General features: G+C 39.7%; 1 protein-coding gene across 2 annotated transcripts; it reads left to right on the forward strand.

The window, feature by feature from the left end:
* The first annotated feature begins 1,606 nt into the window (after positions 1-1,606).
* On the forward strand, positions 1,607-20,564 carry LOC110377882 (organic cation transporter protein). Of its 2 annotated transcripts, none has more exons than XM_021336927.3 (7): positions 1,607-2,194; positions 15,199-15,412; positions 17,289-17,389; positions 17,506-17,660; positions 17,741-18,370; positions 18,558-18,739; positions 19,496-20,564. In XM_021336927.3, the coding sequence occupies exons 1-7, from the start codon at positions 2,043-2,045 to the stop codon at positions 19,679-19,681; spliced, it is 1,620 nt and encodes a 539-aa protein (XP_021192602.3). In that variant the 5' UTR covers positions 1,607-2,042; the 3' UTR covers positions 19,682-20,564. The 2 variants fall into 2 exon arrangements, with proteins under 2 accessions (XP_021192602.3, XP_021192601.3); XM_021336926.3 differs by lacking the exon at positions 1,607-2,194 and adding an exon at positions 5,022-5,408.
* The last annotated feature ends 223 nt before the right edge of the window (positions 20,565-20,787 follow it).

A 20,787-nucleotide genomic window follows, 5' to 3' on the forward strand; every position in this document is an offset into this window, starting at 1 on the left:
CCGTATGTTTGTTTTAATTATTTCTTGTATTCCGATTTAGATAAGGATTAACTGACACAGATTTTATTCCAGATGTTCTTTTTTATGGTCTTCAAATAAACTTGTACAAATTATGCATGAGTTGTGTATGAATAAGGATCAGCTTAGGCAAATCCTGTAGAATGATAACATCTAGACCGGAGGCAGGCGACTGCTTTGTCAGACAATCACGGTCGACAATGTTTAATTAAGATTACAGCACGTGTAGCGGCCGAGTTTGTTTGATCACGCCGAGATATTGTACAACTAAATAGTTTATTGTGTCAGGTGTCAATGGAAGGTTACCCGTAATGAGTAGCCCTGGCACCAGGGTCGCTACTATCAGAGAAATAACAGTCGCCTAGACTGAGGTGGGTGAATTGCTACTGGATGCTTAGCTCAGCAATAATACTACACTTACATAATGTACCTGAGTCATTGACCAAATATATTGTGACGTCACTCGCCGAGCAACGACAGGTCATTTAATTGATAGTATACTAAGTGAACTGTCTGTATGTGCTGCAGTCGACAGTGACGAAACTGAACTAGTTCGGAATGTTGAGGAAAATATCGCGGCGCCAGCAATACGGGCGCCAACTATGCTTCAACTATCAGTTCACTGACACTGACGCATACAATCTATGATAGCAACTCATTCCAGAGGTGTTTGCACCAGTTTATTGCAAGTAACTAATTAAGAAAGTTTATACTTTAAATGGAACAAATTGAAGCGCCTATCGATATGTTCATACTAAGTTGATGCATTACAGGGAAATATAGTAAACTGATGCTAAGTAACAGCCACACGGATCCATCGATAGTAAGATATATGTACTTACATATGTGTTATAATAAGTTCCTCTATGTTTCTTAATGCACATTAAATTATGAGTCCCGGCTTTCGTTTGATTTTCTTTAGCAGTCGTAACAGGTAGTCAAGTGCCAGAGAGTCTTTCTTGAAAGGGTTGCGACAAAAACACCTATGTATGGTCCCTATCCGTTATCTACCTCTATTTTTCAGATGAAACGGTTCAGTCATTCTTGAGATGTAAGTAAGTACTGTAATTAACACGGCTTTCTTTTACATACAATAAACAAAGATGAAACCATTATTGATTACTACTGTTTAGTGTGTGTTCCTCAATAGCAATGCCGTAGTCTGGCGATTTCATTTATCTGGTTAAACGAAAACCACACTGTACCGGTATGCGGCAAACCAAAGAATTCCTCATTAGTAAGGAAAGACGTAGACAACCGAAGGCACGGTCCAATTAGGCGAAGTGGCACGTATCAATAGGTCGGAAGTGCACTAACTCCGTCGTACGACAATGAGCTGCATCCTGCACACACATACACACAATAATATGCTGCTACTGAAACTCCTGCTGTTAGAGGAGTAGCTTTATAATTAGAATCTCGACTTTTTATGATTCTACATGTCTCTTAGTGGCCTTTCGTCAAGAATACAAATATTGTCCAGCCAGTTTGCCGGCTACCTTCATAAATGGCGAGTGGAGTGTGCGATGTGCGCAGACGCAGTGTCACTGCTCCGGCCGCTGACAGTTCACCAAAATAGTTTGATTATAAATTATATTTTGGAAATTAATATACTCACAGTGAAATTTGAAATAAAAATTAGAGTGATAAAAAGAAGCGCGTAGTGTGCAAGCCCGTGCTGAAAAAAAAAACATATAATAAAAAAAATACTTACTAAATTGTATTACGAAATCTGCATAGATTACAACTGGAGGTACAAGTGCAATTACCTTATGCAGTGTTAACTACAATATACTCAGACGTATCTAGCTCTCTATAAGTTCGGTAAAAATCTATCAGTGGGATTCCCATGGCAGTATTACATAAGAGCACAAACATAAATAAGGAAGACAGTGCGCGGGCGCAGGAGTCGAGTCTGCGGCGAGCACTCGATTGCATCTCGAGTGAGGCTTGATTGACAGCAGGCCTTGGCCTCGCGTCGGCTTTCTAATCGATCAGCAGCGGCGTCAGTGCGGGCTGCAGGCATGGGGTCGCTGGACGCGGACGGCGTGGTGCGCCAGCTGGGGCAGGCGGGGCGCTTCCACTGCCGCGTGTACGCGCTGCTGGCGCTGGTGGCCGTGCAGGTGGGGCTGCTGCACACCACCTACATCTTCCTCGCAGGACGCGTGCCCTACAGGTATGTACTGCATAATACTGCTTCTCCATGCGTGTGCTGCGGCTAGCGGTGCTATCTGATCAATGTTGGTCAGTGGTTTTTTCTTCTGCCGAGGAAGTACGGGCTTAAGGACTAATAGTGTTATCAGGGTTTAAGCATCAGCATAGTAGATTGTAAAACGAACACGTTCAAAATTGAAGAAAACGACGCTAGGTTATCCTTACCTACAATCGTAGCCTATATACCAACACCTGTATGAACATTTTACACCTTTTGTATGCTAAATTAGTCCAAGGTTCCATCAGTGTTCTAATGTGAATCAAAGTTCGCGTACTTTTAAATAGCTATTTTTAGTGTAAGTACATGTTCAATAATAACGAAATAGTCCAAATATTGATTGATGTCATGGTACAGTCACGGTGGAGTGGTGCTGGTACAAGTATGTTGACAACGTGCTACAGCAGCAACAGAAGGTCACGCCAAGATGATGGCAACTCACGCGTGCTGTTGCCATGATATATTAGGAAAAAAATATGGAACAAACAGATGGAGTTGAACCTTTAGAAGAACCTCGTAGGGTACGCGAAAACTAAACGTCCAATTTTTGAACTTGTTTTTCTATTTTGGCTAATCGTTAAAGCAATGACCATAGCTTTGCATTGCATTGAATGGTGAGGACCATTGCTTTCACTTCATTACCCATAGCGTTTCAGGGGCCTCCGCAGGGCCCGTGTGTTAATACGGTTTGTGCTATTGTATAGACAGCAGATCATTGTGTGTTTAAAGTTACAATAGCAGTAACAATGTGTGGGGCGCATGTCGTAAGCGCCGCGGGCTGTCCAACAAGCCGCCGCTGTCGCCTGCGCACGCAGCGAGCAATCAGCAGTGCGCTAAGCAGTGCAGTATCACTAACAAGTGTACAATATATCTTGCGTACATCTCCAGAGGGTACACCATCAGATTGTAGTAACGTCATTGAACACAGGCCCAGTCTGTGCGCGCAAGCACGATGCCTGGGTGATCCAAGATACGATTTGTAGCCGAAACAGTTTATAAGTAGTATAGTATAATTTAGGAGTAATATAAGTAGTTTCTTCTGAGCTTTACTAGTGACAGTAGGATTCTTAAAGACAATCCTCTTAAATATGTCCTTGCATATATGTAGTACATATGGACTCTAACTTGATAAACCTTTAAATTCCCGACTCTCGTCGTGACACAAGCCTCAGCTGAACTACATCGAGTGTGTCATTGTGATGTACGTAGTGATGCGTGCACTATTCTATTCGACGAGCACATAAATAGCCGGCTATTGTGTGTGTACTGTACAAGGTACAATGAGTCAGAGTCCGGCAGGTCAATATCCAGCTAAACTCAGTTTAATGCTCACTAGTTAACTACCGGCTAAAGTTAATCGCATCACACACTACCTCGCCAAAACTAGCTCAAATTATTGCAAAAATTATACCTTAATATAGGTACGGTATACATAAATGGCAGGTTACATACAATAACATCGTTGTAATGACTTGGCTATCCCCACTTATATTCGATATATAAAACAACCGATCAGTCCGCGACGGACACAATTTTGCAACACAATGCTGTGACAAATAAGTTAGGCGCTCTAATACAGAGCTAATTGAGACCCTGCACCGATTACAATTTTATTAAGACCAAGCTTGTAAAGCACTTTATCAATCATTTGTTCTAGAAACATTAAGAGTAAGCGACGACAATGATGTGAATGATATCTAGTGTATTATTTGTATGCTCCAAATAAGAAGTTAACAGGAATATTCCTATTATGTAGGTACATTAGGTACTGTAAGAAATGTGAATGGCGATTATGTAGTGCACACAGCGGACCGGCTGGCTATCAGCTGGTGAATGACGGACAGATTCATTTGTATATAAATATATTACAATAAAGCAGTCCGTCGCTCACGTGTCTGCAGATATGATTGCAACAAATTAATTATCAGTTAGCAGTCGAGTGTCGTAAGTGGATTCCTCCACGTCTGCTCTCGCGGTCGGCTCGGAACCGATGGCGCCCCAACACGGTCATTAAGTTAGTCTCGCGACACGCGCCTTTCTACACGTGCTACAATGTGCCTAGCCGACTGATTGTAATGTACGTAATTACGTGCCACTCATTACTGGCCCAGGGTCTAACGAGCTGCTATAGGAATATGGTGCCCATAATGACATAGTACAGCAGCATAGCGGTCGCATACTCGGTCTGCGTTTGTGAATTGACACTTCAGTAAACAGATGTCGCTGGACGGTTGTTCTACAAGAATCTTAACACAATAAGTTACCTAATTGTTACATACCTAATTACTTACTTACCTACATAATTGTGTGATATTCAAAAGTAATACATGGATATTTGGAGAAGTCGAAGTGTGATTCTTGTAGGTCACTAATTTAAAAGTGCAAGTACATTTGAGTTGTTACGATACAACCTGAAGATCTTCATGAGGTCCGTAGTAATATTAGGGGGTAAATGCACATATTGGTATTATTTTTTCTGGTTCTGAAGACGCAAATACATCGGTCTACTGCATTATTGTATTGTTTTCTCAATGATGAGTTTATAGGAATGTTTGTTTTGTGTCTATAAAACAATGAAGAAAAAAAAAATTGTAACCATGATAATCTCAAGCAAAAACAAGGACCCCATTGACGGAGATGACCTCGCGATAGTTAGCCCATTATAAAATATACCGAGACCGCAAATTGAGAGGATCAGCTGGTGAACCTATAGAATAAGAGCTTGCGGAAAATACGCGCCGAAAATAACGCCACAGTGCGACATCTGCGGAAGGCTTCAGCATGTAAATAAACAGTGCGAGGGCAGGCGCCGGCGCAGGCTGCGCGGTAGTCTCACGCGCACTGTCACACGACGAGCGGCGCGCGCGCACGCCACCACTGCACCACCAGCCGCGATATATTTCACGCACATCACATTACTGGTGACTTATGAATTTGATAAGTTCTGGGAGATTTGTAGAGTCCTGGGTTTATTGCCGTGAGTGATGTCGAAAGTAGAGGCGATGGAGAAGGAGGTGTTCGCGGGCAGCGGCGGCGTGGACACGGAGCGGCTGATGCGCGAGCTGGGCCAGGCGCGCCGCTTCCACCTCGCCAGCTACGCGCTGCTGGCCGTGGCGGTGTTCGTGGCCGCGCTCTACGCCACCAACTACGTGTTCCTGGCTGCCGACGTGCCCTACAGGTATATTCGCCTACATCCCATCTACATGTCTCCCACATCATCACTGTCCACGTGACGTCCTCGTGGAGAAACATATTTTTATATTCCGAAATACAACCTTGCGGATTTTTATTGCGTGAGGATGATAATATTTTCGGTATTAATTTAGTCTTGAATTAATCAAGAGATAGCATTGATCTTTAAAACCGTTAGTTTGATTATTTTAGAACCTAACTAAATGATTTAATTGGAAGTTTAAACTGTATTTTAATTAATCTGAAATTGCAACACACTATGAACTTTTAAAAAAGAAGAATGGCTTAAATTTCATGTGTATTTGGAAATGCATGAAATAAATAGTCACGATTTTTTTTTTTTAAATAGGTGTCGAAGTTATAAAATAACTATAGAATTACAATACTTGGGCATGTCAAAAACATAATTATGGAGGGTAGCTGTAGGTAGTTACACCAACACATTTTTTTATTTATTGGTGAAGGAACCTATATAATAGAAAATATCTATCTATCTGTCACTGTTGAAAAGAATCTAAATAGCGAATATTTTTTTTATATGATTTCAATTCGAGTAATCATTGAATGTACGCCAAGTACTAGTGCCTACGCGCTACGCCGCTACGACGCGTAGCACCCAACCCCGTGCAATACTTACATTATGTACTTATGCCGGGATTCTATAAAAAAGGAACGATGACAATATGTCTAATGATCACCATCATCATCTTGATATTTTTTACACACCATGTTGCATTTTACGTCATTCTTAAATAACGGGTAAATTCTGAACTTATAATTTTCCTTATTTCACAAAGTACTTTCGAAAGCAGATTTCTAAAAGCGTGATGACGTGTGTATCGTGCGCACATCTAATGTTTACATCGAAGGGACAAGGTACCGTTGTACAGAACTGGTGATGTTACTTACGTCGGCCCTCAGCGTGCGCAACCTAACAGGAAAACTGCTCCAAGTTATTGGGGATTCACATACTTACAATATCCATTTCAAATCTTAATTGAAACCACAGCTTTTTGTATATTGCTTATTTATTTATGAGACAGGTTTTACATGTTTCTATTTTTTTTTTAATGAATCTACTCGCGTTCAATCAAACGCCGGTAATCCCCATCTCGATTATTTGCTAGACATTCACAAAAACATAGAATGTAAACATAAGCGTTCGTGGTGGGACGATGTCGTGTTTATATCGGGTGTGTCGTTCATAATCACATTAAATTAAATGCGTTAATATACTGGTTAATATATGTCGATTAACACAAATATAAAAGAAAAATACGTAAAAATAAAAAAAATGTTTTTTTCAAACAAAGTATATGGAATAAAAATGTGCAAAAATTAGAACACCATATAAAAGTCAGTCATTACAAACAACTGAAATTCTCCCTTGAAAACTGACAGCTGTCAACTGATCAAAACATACGATACTCCTAACTTTATCTCTGCTTTACACATGATGTTGTAAATTATAAAAACGAAAAATGACTCCTGTGGTTAAACCACTGAATGGATTAGGTTATTTTTTTTACAATTCGCCATAGAATATCATAAAGTATATGCGATATGATTTAATGTGATTGTGAACGACACACCCGATATACTAACACAAGTTAATGGTGCGATATGCTACAAACACTCGTGAGATAATTTGTATGTATGTACTGAGTTTCACGAGTAGTTAAAGTTAACAAAGTGGTTGTTGTCATATAACTTCATTAGTTAATAATCAGTCGTGTTGCATTTAACTATCAGCAGACATGTCCAAGGCGTGCTTAAGATATTCATCTGCGTTGACCCGTGCTAAGCGGAAGTATAATGAAAGTTAGCAATTTCGACTCTATTACTGATGATATTACGATGAGAATCGCAAACTGATCAGGTTGTCCGGTTGGCCTCTTCCTCGCACGAGTCGGCACTTCCTTCCGCGAGAGCGCGCGGAACTGCCGACACAATGCGATACTCTGTGATGCGTAAATCAGCGACTTGTCACCTCATAAACACGTTGTAGCTGACACTGGACAAATTCACTACATACTAGTGCTCACTGGGCTGGCTGCCGGATGATGAAGAGCGATGCTACTATTGTGGCAACTCAGAGAAGACAGTGTGTCATACGACAACGAGCAACTCTTGAACATTATACCTCGTTCAATAAGCTTATGGTTATTGCTTCTGCTGTTTAATGGCGACCAACGCTCACTTATTTGTATTACTAATTAAAAGTAAATAAAATAACTTATTTATAACTTGGATAATTATATAACTGTTACTTGTCAATATCCTTTATAAGATCGATGGGTTCGACCTCTGCATAAATCACAAGAGTCCTAGCTCGCGTCTCTTTGCGGTAGAATATAAATAACGATGATTTATTGAAACGCTTTTGTTTCACTGTTTGCCGAATTTATCAGCTTTGAGAAAACCCCAAAGAGCACACATTGTTGTCACTAGTGTTTTAGCAACAAATTGTAAAACCGCAGAGTACATCACAACATGTATTTGATGTAAGCAATCATTAGATCAACAAGCTGCTGCCAGCCAAATAATATTTGTATTGCTCTATAATATTGATATAGACAAGCAACTTAGAGGACACTCAGACTCTAGATCCGGGAACCATTTGTATTTTTTGCGTGTTTATTTGTACCCGAAATTCTCCAAAACAGCAGAACTTATTTGAAAATTCGTTCACTGTCGGGAAGCTACAGTATTCCCAGGTGACATAGTCTAATATAGTATTTTCTCCGGGTACAGTAGAGCAAAACAGCCTTGCATGTCATTAGGTACCTACCTGTCTAACTAGTCGTCCTATGTATAGTATGTACACTACTTATTTTACAAACAAGACATTGTAGAAATCGCGACTATACAATCTACCGTAATTAAATAATTGTTTAACTTAATCGAGATAGATTAATTTACACGGTTCGTTAGTATTAAAACAAAACGTTGAGAGGTATCATTAAGCGTCCCATTAGTGCCTAGATATTATCTAGTTTAATGATATGCTGAGTGTCCGTGCATCCGGTGTGTCAGTACAGTCTTCTGGGCACATCGTCAGATCTTGGAATATATTTTAATATTGTATTATTATTTTTGAAGAATCCAAAGAATTTATTTAATTTAGGATTACACTTTTCTCGAATTAGTCATGGCATTTGTTGTTGAAACGAATGCATTAGATTCACTCGCGTGCCACGCTAATTACATGAGCATAGCGGAAAGTACTTGTGCTACAACTCCTTGGGCACCAAGTAAGTAAGTAGCTAGTAGTGGAGTGTTTGTAGAGAAAGTCAATAGTTGTGAGGCGCAATGTTTGCAAACAGACGCACATTGTACTCGGCCGTATGTAAACGAGTTTATCTGTCGTGTCCGCTGTATTGTAATGCTTTACTTTAACGACTATTTGTAGTTAATGTTCTTTACATGCCGTACGATGCTGTTGTTGATAAGTTAACTCTGTGTACACTTTGTGAAAGTTTTTGAAATACTTGCTTTATTGGTCTAGTGGCCGTCCCATCATGTTTGCTTAGCTCAAATACTTGTGCACTAAGTATCTTGTACTTCCCGCGAAGCTAACTGATCTCCTTGTTCTACTGTCCTAGTGCTGCCTTAGCAGGGCTGATGAATTAACTTGGCAAAGCTTCATAGGCACTTGTCGACCTTGCACTCATACCTGGGAAGCAGGTGGTTACAACCACTCAACCACCATGACTTACTGCTACTGGGCTGCGCTACTGCGACATAATAACATAAAAACAACAATAAACTAGTTTTCGTATTTTGAAATGTTATTACGTTGTTTCTTTTTAATAAGATTATGTAAAAATGTTAGAAAATGAATAAATGCAAAGAAATAAGTGAACACCTGTTCACACTTAGCTATTAGATCAGTAGGTATATGTAGATAGTGGTATTTGAACTTTCACATCCCGGACGTAAACAACTTTATTGACATTTTTGATTTAGATTTTTGATCAAGTAGATCAAACGAGTGTAACATCTGGTGCATCAGTCCGTGCTGTGAGAGCATCAGACATCGCTATTAGAACATCCGCTCATCAGCAGTAAGACACAACACAAACAAGACACAACACAACACAAATACAGCAACTAGAACCAATATAGGAGTAAACTCGCCACTGGCCAGACTCAGCAGAGAGATGAACTCAGTGATTAAATCAGCTCCAGATCTTGACATTTACAATGTCTCGATTAATATCTTTAAGGCCCAATTACTGGAATCCCAAAAATTGCAACATCGACAAAATGTTACGTAAAATGTTATGTTGTTCTACTTTAATTTATATTTTTTACATTTTTAGTTACCATAAGTTTTGATATCATGATGTTCTCACAAAATATAGTTTTATAAGTATTTCTAAGACAGTCGTTATTGTTCTCATAAGTTTATGTGTTATTTATTACAGCAAGTTTAGTTTTACTTTAATTTTAATAAGAAGTGTTTTTTTGTTTTTTGTTTTGTATAATTTTCTACTTTCAAATTCTATCATTATTTAGCGTATGTTGGTTAACCTGTAATTGGCGACTGTGTAAGTCCTAGTACCTAATAACAGAAATTGTACTTTAAGCTTAATCAACACAGAAGCTGTTGGTAAACCCTTTAATAAATAAATAAATACTGCACAGAGCACGGTGCACGGTGCACCTACCGACTCAAACTACATATGTATTTTTACACTCTACCTCAGTCGATGATTCTGAATACCACAGAGGTTCGTCAATAAGTTGCGGCGAATTATTTATTCAGGTGATAAATATTGCCTGATATTTTATTAACATTATAACTATACTGTGTCTACATCTGTGAGAACAACAGTACTGCACATACATATCTATTTTCCATTAATTTTTAAACTACAGCAGAATTACTTCAATAAAACTCAATAATTAACCGAGCTAACGCGGCAAATATTTTTTAAGGATTTTTTCTAACATAAAAGTACCGTCACGCATCAAACCACTGTATAATAGTTAAAATTACAGTTTCTGCTGATCATCTCCAGTTGGCGTCATTCGTGACTGTTTGTTTGTATTGTGTGTGTTATTTCACATATAATACGCTATCCTTTACAGCATGGCCAATTTACCATGTCTTGTTGACAACTTAACTGCTCGTTTATGTTCTAAAAATATAACACGCGTGCTTGTTTTGTTTTAGATGTTTTCAGAGTATATTTTTACTAAGTACTTTTCACTATTTGATAAGTACACTTTTCCTCATTAATTATAATATATGAATTACCCATTTTGCGACTGTGTACATAGAAAAGCAATTGTCACCATTATTAGTAGTCAGGTGTTAATTAACTATCAACCTTGGATGCAAAATATCTCATTTTAATGAATGATTAAAAATGCTAATAAAAATCTTTAGCATTCTTCGGCGACACACGTAGCAACAGATGAAGCCTTGTTAGATAGACAGGATTATAGATTTAAATGAAGCAAGAGTTTGTTCTTGAACTAGAAGCGTGCTATACTACATTACATCTTAGTATAGTTAGTAAGCTTGTTATACATGGAGTAGATATTGTTGAATGGAGCCGTAAGGAGTTGTTTCGCGGATGCGCTTCGTTAGCGGCGCTTGACCCGTGCCGTACGCGCTCATTACCGCATACGTGCCCACGCGCATCTTTCACAACGACAATCTTCTCATTATTACCGTATTCGGTTAGTTTTCTACCAAAAATATCGTTTCGGGAATAAAACTACAATCGTAAATAAGTCGTGTGTGAGTTTTTTCGAGTTTTTATAACTAAAACATAAATCGTGTAAAGTCCAGACATTTAGGAAGATGACAACAAGGGTCTTTCTGGTAGCATGCACGTTCAATGTACGAGTAACTACATACTCATTAGCTGTCGATTGTTTTATTCCTGTTTTATGTTTTTCTTCTCTTAGAACTAGTAACATGTCATGAAGTCATCCTACAAAAACATTAAACATAATACACATGCTAGTCATATACTAGATTATCCAACGCTTGCCTCGGATAGGTGCACACGTGCGCCGGGTCAAGTTCAAGCGAGCTCATTTGCCAAAATAATGACTTTCGGAAATTGAACTAAGTATGCTGTACTGCTGATAATAGGCTAGCTCAAATGTTTCTCGCAAAAACTAGTCAAAACTACATGTACGACGCAGCGAGCGTTTTTGCTCATCGTTCGGGTATTCACAAAATAGTCTTAGCACATTAGCGTTGATTGTCACTCATTGTGTATATCTTTGTGTTCGTTTATTTGCTTAATGTAACAAAAAGTGGTTCGTTTGAGATCCGGCACCAGTGCTGGTGGTCTCCAGCAACAGGTTTGTGTGGTTGCTGCAACAGTTGCCGCAGGTCCAACGTGACGCGGCCGTGACTTACTTGTACACAATATGTTCAATAGCCGGCCACTTGTATTGACGAAACGTAATGTAACTTATTACCATTTTCTAAAATGCCCAGAAGACTATTTAAAGTACGCGAGAATATTTTTTTTAAGACGTTTTGTTGCTCCAACTACCACGAAGGTTATTTTTAAATAACAATTAAACCTAAAGTTATAGTAACTTTTCATTGAGATGGTTACCGAAGTATCTACACTAAATACACAGAGAGCTTAAAGCCACTTAAATCTATCACTTGGGGGTGAAAAATGTACGCTCTGCAAAATATCTTGTGTTCATACTTTAGTGTAATCGCTCTAGTTTTAGCGACTGTAGTCCAGAGACAGCCAGTGACAGTCACTTTACTTAATTGATCAATAAGCAATGCAACTAATTTTCCTCAAGTTAATCGAGGCCTATGATTAGTTACCTCGCTAGTCTAACTTTTTATGGGGATATTACGTTGATTATAGTCATAATTCTCGATTTATTTCAACCTTATCCTGCATTAATAGTAGTACAAGAGGAATTTTCGCTGCGCACACGAGGATTATCAACAGTCAGTTAACGCACACGGGAACATGTGCCGGGGTTACACTTGTACGTATATTATCTTCTACTTCATCATTAAGTATCAAAATATGTGTGAGACTAGCATTGTGCCTCAAGATCCTTATAATCACGTTATCATCGTGACAATAATGACTGTCTGTCTATCTGGTGCGAGCTATATACGGACATTGTGACGTAACACCTACGGATCAACAATAGCTCATTATTTGACAGGTTTATGGCTCAGCTACTGATTGCAATATAAATGTGCTCATGCGCATAGTACCTCTGGGAGTTGACGCCGAGTGAATCTTGTTCACCGTGTCCGGAAGGCCAACAGCCATAATAGGGAAAAGTTCCATTGCATCTCAAATAGATGAAGTTATTATATGGCAATATACAAAACAATTAAGAAATGCTGAATTAGTAAAAGTGCCAGACATAAACATGAACATTGAAACAACAGTTAATAAATCAAGAAAGGTCAATGTATGATATGAGGTATCAACGTGGAAATAGATGCAGCGTGCTGGGAGCACAATCATTAATCATAAGTCAATAAATTATTCTAAGAATGGCCATTATCTAACCACTATTACTGGAGTAAATGGCAGTAGTATCTTGGACTGTAAATAGCCGAAGGGCACCGAGGGCAGCCGGGGGCAGTGGGAAGTAGTGGCAGGACATCGACTGCATTGTGAGGGGCGTCAGGCAGGTCACACAGGAGCTACCACGCGACTGATAGTGGCGACACGTAACGCGCGTCACTGCAGGTCAACTGTTTTATATTTAAAACGTCTATACTTAAAATGATTCCTACAGTTGCAAGAATTAGATAACTTTATAGATTTCAAGTTTTGATACAAATCTATAAGAGTTACAAATCATTTTGTAATACCAGCATTTTCAGAGAATTAGTTTGACCTGTTTCTCGACTGAAGACCTGCATAGTATTCGCTTACAGCCGCCAGAGTTTATGCAAATTTTGAGCAGCTGTTTATTTATGACGGGTCCTTGTGTTTACGAAATGTCTTGCTAATCATTTAACCTTGCGATAAAGACTAACCTCGTAATAAAACTCCATATAAGGAAGTCTACCAAAGCTCACGTTAAGATTTAGAAGAGATATTAGACGTTAGACGATAGGAAGCCTTCCTGTCCAGTTTTACGCGAGAGCTGACCTGAATACCAAGTGACTCTCGTGTGAGGTCGCCGACTGTGACCACGTGTCAGTTCGCCTCATTACTAGTTCACTACCTCATGGTACCACATAGGTTGATGGATGGCACCATTACTTAGAAGAAGTTAGAAGAAGGTATTCTACCTATGTGGCCAAAAATTCCAAAACCTCATCGTCGTCCGTACAGAATAAAAAGAGTAGATTTGAGTAAGAAGTTTGTATGCCCTGCCTTATGAATCATACGTGTTTTAATATAAAGGTATGGTATAATCGGCATGTTCGGTAATTTTTGGATTAGCTCGTTAGGAGTTGATGAAATCAAATTGCTGAATGATTGTATTGTGCAAGCATGTTCAGAATGTCGAATAATTAGCGCTGGTTGTCGATTAATGAAACAATTATTTTTGAATCTAAACGATGTTTAATGTTGGCTCTTATGGGTTTAATTAAACTTGATACCAAATTACGCTAAACAGATTCTTTATTTAACACCGCCCTTAAGTTTTATAAGACCATAGACTTCCGACGCACGACAATTTTATAAGCCGAAGTTGTTACCTGTTGTTATATCCACCGCCGTATAACATAGGACTTCAAACAAAGTACCATTATAGTTAACTACATCATAGTAAGTACATATTATGTATTTACGAGACTGGTACATCGCAATAGCATGTGCTTGTGAATATAATAATATCGAGCTGTGTTTGTCCGTCTGTCTGAGGCGGTAATCATCAGAATCCATTGTTCCGGTGGGAATTTACCGGGAGCGCACATTGTAGAGCAAGGCAATAAAACACAATGTATGTGTTACTATACATATTGATATTTATGATCCAATTAATATAATAGAGCAAAGCAATATAACACAATGTATGTGTTACTATACATATTGATATTTATGATCCAATTGGTTACTATAATCCTTCTATTTATAATTCATTCTTTATGATCACTGACCGGTTATCGTAATTTGTGTGGGATGAGATGAATTTATTAAATTCGTGCCCAATATTGATGTTTCGCAGATTGGTCCTTCACCTTAACGTTTTGGGAGGTTATAATGGCATCGCTACTGAATTAATTAACTTATTTGAATAATTGAATACTGATGAGCGGATTGCGGCGCGCGCTCACCTGTCACTGCGCATCATTTGTTTGTAATTTGTTAATTGTTATAGCAGTTAAAGCTATTAGATCTATCGTCTTTTTTGTTTTTATGTAGATATGATCCTTTATTTGATTTTAGTCCTAGATTAAAAAATACCTAATGCTAATAATGCTATAGTTGAAATACACACTGGTTGCAAATACTAAATAGATTTTGTTTAGAAGAGTTGTAGTTTACTGTCCGTGGCAGTTGGTAAATACAGCAAGTCAAACAAGCACCAATCAATATTTAGTTAATGTCTGCAGTTGATTTTGCACCGGAGTGTGACCTAGGTACTTACTTGTAGCAGACAAACATTGTGGCAGCGTAGACTCCCATCTCTGTAGCATCGCAAACAGTTTAACATTAAATACATAGTGCATTACAACGCACATGATGCTGCGAAGACACGAGCCACACGAACTATTCTTGCGTCACAGAAGATCACATTTTGGCCTGTTCTATATCTTAAACAGCTGTGTAACATGTACTGTCTGTCCTCAGATGCGTGGTGCCAGAGTGCGAGTCAGCGAACAGCACGGAGTACAGCCCGGCGTGGCTGGAGGGCGCGCTGCCGCCGGGCGGCGTGGAGGCGCGCTGCTCCCGGCGCGCGCCGCGGGACCCGCAGCTGCCGTGCCAGCACGGCACCAGCTTCGGCGAGGAGTTGCTGCCCTGCGACCGCTGGCTCTACCAGTCCAACAACACTATTGTCACTGAGGTATGACAGTTTAACCTGTACTGAAGAGATACAGCCCATGAAAATGTGGTCATACTTTTTTGGACTTTGAAAATGACAATGTTTCTAAAATATGCTAATGTACTAGGTATATAAGGAATATTCTATTGTTTTGACTTGAATTGTGTTAAGGATAACTTCCTCACTGTCAGACAAACCATTAGTCAAACGTGATTTGAAATTAATAATTGCATTCATGTGCTAATATAATGACCATTTAAAGTCAATAGAAGAAACATTAGAGAGGAAAAATAAAAGACCTTAGCTAATTGAAATTCAGCAGTTGCCTGAACTCGCCGAAATGCACGAACATGTTGAAATACATTTAGCACGGATGACCTCTTACAAGTACGAACACTATTTTTGAATGAGGTAGTGTTCACCAAATGTCATTAGATGTGCAAAAAGTTAAGGACATAGTGTAGACCTGCTTATAATCTCACCAACTTGTAACAGTGATGCCGTTGAGCATAGGTGAGGGCGTGAGGTATGCACGATAACAACGAAAGCGAAAGGGACCTACATCCACTGATATTGAACTATCGAACGGCCTTAACTTTATACTTGCATAATTGCACTCCACAAGAATATGCAGAAGATCAATCTTGTAATTAACTGATAATTAAAATAATGTTACCAAAAACCGAGACCACTGTTGCGACAATATCAAGCGATTAAGGATATTCATGACCTCCGGATAAATACGGTCACGCTTAATAACAAGATAATTCTATCTGGAAAGGGTTCCAATTATGAATGAATTTTGTAGAGAATTTTAATCCATACGAGGCAACGCAAGAAATGTCAGTGAGGCTTCTGATACGAGCGAGTCGCGTGCGCAGGTATCGATCTAATAAGATCGAGTACTAACACAATGCTGTTATCAACAATGACATTTTTCTAATAATGCATTATGTGTGTAATTACTCAAACTAGTTTAAGAATAAATATTTCAGCTAATTACTGACGAGGCAATTAAACTTAACAAAGATTACGAAAATATAAAGCTTGAACTTTAAACATTATTTTTTTTTTTTATGTCTACAAATGAACATTATTCTATGGCAGACGGGTTGCGCGTCTTAACTCAATTTTTTACGCGATTGTATTCAATGGTATACAAAAACTGCAAGCCGCGGACCTAGTCATGGGCAACAAAATATTTATTGTCTCATTAAGTAGTATAAGTGGTGCGTTCAAGTATTGGCATTGCAAAGTGGGTCAGCAGTGATATGCTCTCGCGAGGTCGAACACTTCAGCTAAAACTATTACTTTTAAGAACTAGCACTGTTCAGAAATATTTGCTGCGACCTTCGGCTGTTAGAGACTTAAGTAGACCTCATGTTTTAGAGGGCCTCTTGTGATTCTCTCAGCACATAAAATATACTTATTAATCAGCTGTGGCGACATTGTATTTCATAAAAGTTATAAACACTGAATGAATCGTAACACAGCGTGACACCAATTGTTGATCTAATGCTATGCGTCTGGTGATTTGTCTCGGTGGACAATATGCAGATTGTCCGCGGTGCGTTGGTCACGGCTATTGATGATGTCCGCGGCGGGCAGGTCTGATCGCGCTCTGATAATGCAGCGATTAGGCGCGTCACGGGTGAGCGCTCGGCCTCGCCACCGTCGCGCCTCGCCTCACAACCTCTGTGCCAGATGATGCTGCAGATATCAGTATTAATATCATATTTTATCTTATTGGCGTGTTGTAGTACCTAGGTAGTTCATTATCCTAAAACGAGTTATTTACATAATTTGCCACAACTGTTACAAAACAGCGTGAAATCCTAATTTTACATCCTCAGAAGTGATGTTTATGTGTCTCACACATTACTATTATTAATTTCAGTTCAACTTGGCGTGTCAAGAATGGAAGCGCACTCTGGTGGGCACGGTGCACAACATCGGCATGCTGGTCTCTCTGCCCATACTCGGATACATCTCCGACCGGTAAGCATAATAATATGCATTCACCATTATTGATGTTTTACAGAACCTGCTACGGCGCCGAGCCAATGAAATCATTTCATATTGTTTTATATCCTATTTTCATACTGAAATTGCAGTTGGGGCAGAAAGCGCGCGCTGATCCTGAGCTGCACGCTGGTGGGCGCCATCGGCTCGCTGAAGGCGTTCTCCATCTCCTACGAGATGTACATCACCATCGAGTTCCTGGAGACCATCGCCGGAGCCAGCGCCTTCCCCGCCGCCTACATCATGAGTAAGCAACACTACAATTAAAAAACGATCTTTTCGAATCAGTTTTCAGTAGTTTTCAACAAATTATTTTATTGTTTCCAGCAATCGAGCTACTTGGCCAGGATAAACGAGTACTAACCACAGCCTTCCTAGGCATCATGCTTGTACTAGGAGGACTGAGCTTTGCTCTCCTGGCGAAGGCCTTCCAATACTGGCGCACCTTCATCATCGTAGTGTATCCGCCTTCTCTGCTGTTCTTGTTGTACATATACTTGCTGCCAGAGAGTATCAGGTGGTTATTGTCGAAAGGGAGAAAGGAAGAAGCCGTAGAGATTATATTGAAAGCTGCAAAAATGAATAAAGTGACACTGTCAGACGAGACGATGAAACAGTTAACAGAAGAGAAGGTTAAACCGGTGGAGGAGAAGAAAGACGAGAAGGCGGAAGAAGGGCTATGGATGCAGGTGTTCCACTCGCCCATCATCATGACGCGGCTGGCCATCTGCTCGTGGTGGTGGATCACGTGCACGTTCGTGTTCTACGGGCTGGCCATCAACTCGGTGTCGCTGGCGGGAGACAAGTACACCAACTACATGCTGGTGGTGAGCGTGGAGGTGATCGCCGTGGTCACCAACGCGCTGGTGCTGGACCGCATCGGCCGCAAGCGCACACTGCTGTGCGCCTACACCGTGTGCGGGCTCGCCTGCGTCGCCATACCCTTCGTGCCTAAAAGTGAGTATTGTGTACGGATACAAGACTTCCTAGAGACATTCTAGATAATTTTACATACTTACGATCAATTCGATCGTACTGGGGCGAACTTTTACAAAAAAGCTAATTAAATGCCCTTTTAATACTCGGGCTCAGATATAAACTCAACAGTAAAGTTTATCATTCCAACACATGTATTTATTTCCAGATCTGTCGTGGCTGGCGACGCTGCTGTACCTGGTGGGCAAGGTGGCCATCACGCAGGCGTTCAGCGGCATCTACATGTACACGTCGGAGCTGTTCCCCACGCACGCGCGCCACAGCCTGCTCGGCTTCTGCTCCATGGTCGGCAGGATCGGCTCCATCGTCGCGCCTCAGATGCCTCTGCTGGTTAGTCAATACACATCATTTCCCGAGCCATTTCCCAACTATGTTGGGGTCGGCTTCCAGTCCGAGCGAATGCAGCTCAGCGCCAGTGTTTTACAAGGAACGACTGCCTTATCTGACCTCCTCAAACCAGATACCCGGGCAACCCAATACCCCTTGGTTAGTCAATACACATAATTATCCAACTGCAATGCACCCCGATAGCATCGACCATGACTTTCCTCGTTTACTTTGTTTTACTATCTTCTGAAGCATCAAACCTACTTGGATAAACATCCATAGCAAGATATTTTCAAACAACATCTGTAAGTTGTAATAAAACCAATGCAGGTAGAGCACCTGCATTGGTTTTATTACAACTAGGCATACCTACTTAATTGTATATGCTATGTATAAATCTGTTGTAATTACTGTAATTATCTACAAATGACAGCGCGTGTTATGTTGTATTCCATTGTGTGACCACTTCACATAACATAGTAGCAGATCACACGAGGCGATGTGAGCTCATTCTCTCACTATTCTCTCAACAAGTAGATTAAATCAATAATAAATAATGTAGTAGAGTATTATCAATAATAATGTGTAGTGTAGTAGAAGAGTTTCTGGTTGTCTATTGTTTGGCAATAATTGATTAACGTTAATGAAACTCATGAAACGTACCACTTACCAGTTCGAAGATACAGACAAATTATTAAACGATGCTTATATACCTCCTCTTTTTCGTATTTCTAGTAACATGAAGTGTTTAATTTCCAGGCTATTTACGTGGAGTGGCTTCCATCAGTGCTGTTCGGTTCGACGGCGCTGGTCGCGGGGGCGCTGATGCTGACCACGCCGGAGACGCTGAACACGCGGCTCCCCGACACCATCCGCGAGGCCGAGCAGATCTCGCGCCAGGACCCCGCACCCGTCACTGAAGTGCAGATGACCACGAGGCCTTGACCAATAACAACTTAATATAAAACTATCAACGTGTAATTTTAAGGAGACGTATTTATATGTTTTGGTTCCACTCCCGTCTTCCAATTATGTGTAAATAATGGTGCCACATAGATATTATATCTTTAGTAAAGTGTTAGATGCTAATATTAAGGTAAAGGCACCCGGAGTCCGGAGTGGAAGCACCAAGAGGAAATAGATCAGACTTTAATACTACTTCTGGATTACGCCTTGAGCAGGGGAACGGATCTGTAGATACGCCTATGGTGTTATCTCATGGTGTTCTGCTGTTCGATAGCCATTACGTACAAACTTAATGTCGTCGGTATTTATAATATAGGTAATGTATTTCTAAGTGATGTAGTAGGTTAAGACAAATAGTAAAGCTCTCAATGTGATAATTTTATACATCTTGTACTGTTGAAACATTTTCGTAGCCGTGGTACTTAGTACACATATACTCCCGACAGATGTCACCGCTGCGATGCATTTAATTACAATGAAATACTTTGTGCTTACCTTAAGTTCCTCAATATTATTTACATAGTTGTTAATTTGTACACTTACCGTTACCATAGCGACTAATCAGTGCAGTCTTGTCTCAGTTGTATACGTTATCCGTCATGATGTTAGGAGTAGAGGGTCCAAAACTATTTTTGTAAGATTTATTGTTACCATTAGATACCTAGTTCAGAAATACAATTTTGACGTTGACATTATAATGTATAAGTTCAAAAGTACCAGGGCACTAAGTGTATGTCAACGTGTTGTGTAGACATAAGATCTATTTATTGTATTACATGAGTACTAGATTTTAATTAAGTCTATAGTACCCTTTGTAATATAATTCTTTTGTAAATATGAAAATTAAAAATAGTAAATTCAATTGAGTTTCTTTATTTTTACGATACTTCAAAAGCTGTGACGTTTTGCTAGAATCATCGGCTGCCCGACAGGAGACAGGCTGTCATTAAGTACATCATTTGTTAACGTCAAGATCACGTTTTCATGTTAAACTAGTTGTAAAAATATCTTGGCCTGAGACCACTAGCCAAAGAGATTTACATTTCTTATTCCTTAATTTAGAATTAAATGCAGATTATGCTATT

The sequence above is a fragment of the Helicoverpa armigera genome, chromosome 7 (genome assembly GCF_030705265.1).
Source record: "Helicoverpa armigera isolate CAAS_96S chromosome 7, ASM3070526v1, whole genome shotgun sequence".
Taxonomy (NCBI): domain Eukaryota; kingdom Metazoa; phylum Arthropoda; class Insecta; order Lepidoptera; family Noctuidae; genus Helicoverpa; species Helicoverpa armigera.

Bases quoted from the DNA above. Each gene is read 5' to 3' on its own strand.
- LOC110377882 (XM_021336926.3), top strand. From the start codon at position 5,215: ATGTCGAAAGTAGAGGCGATGGAGAAGGAGGTGTTCGCGGGCAGCGGC. The intron at 18,371-18,557 runs GTGAGTATTGTG...ATTTATTTCCAG, and splicing joins CATACCCTTCGTGCCTAAAA to ATCTGTCGTGGCTGGCGACG. The intron at 18,740-19,495 runs GTTAGTCAATAC...TTTAATTTCCAG, and splicing joins CGCCTCAGATGCCTCTGCTG to GCTATTTACGTGGAGTGGCT.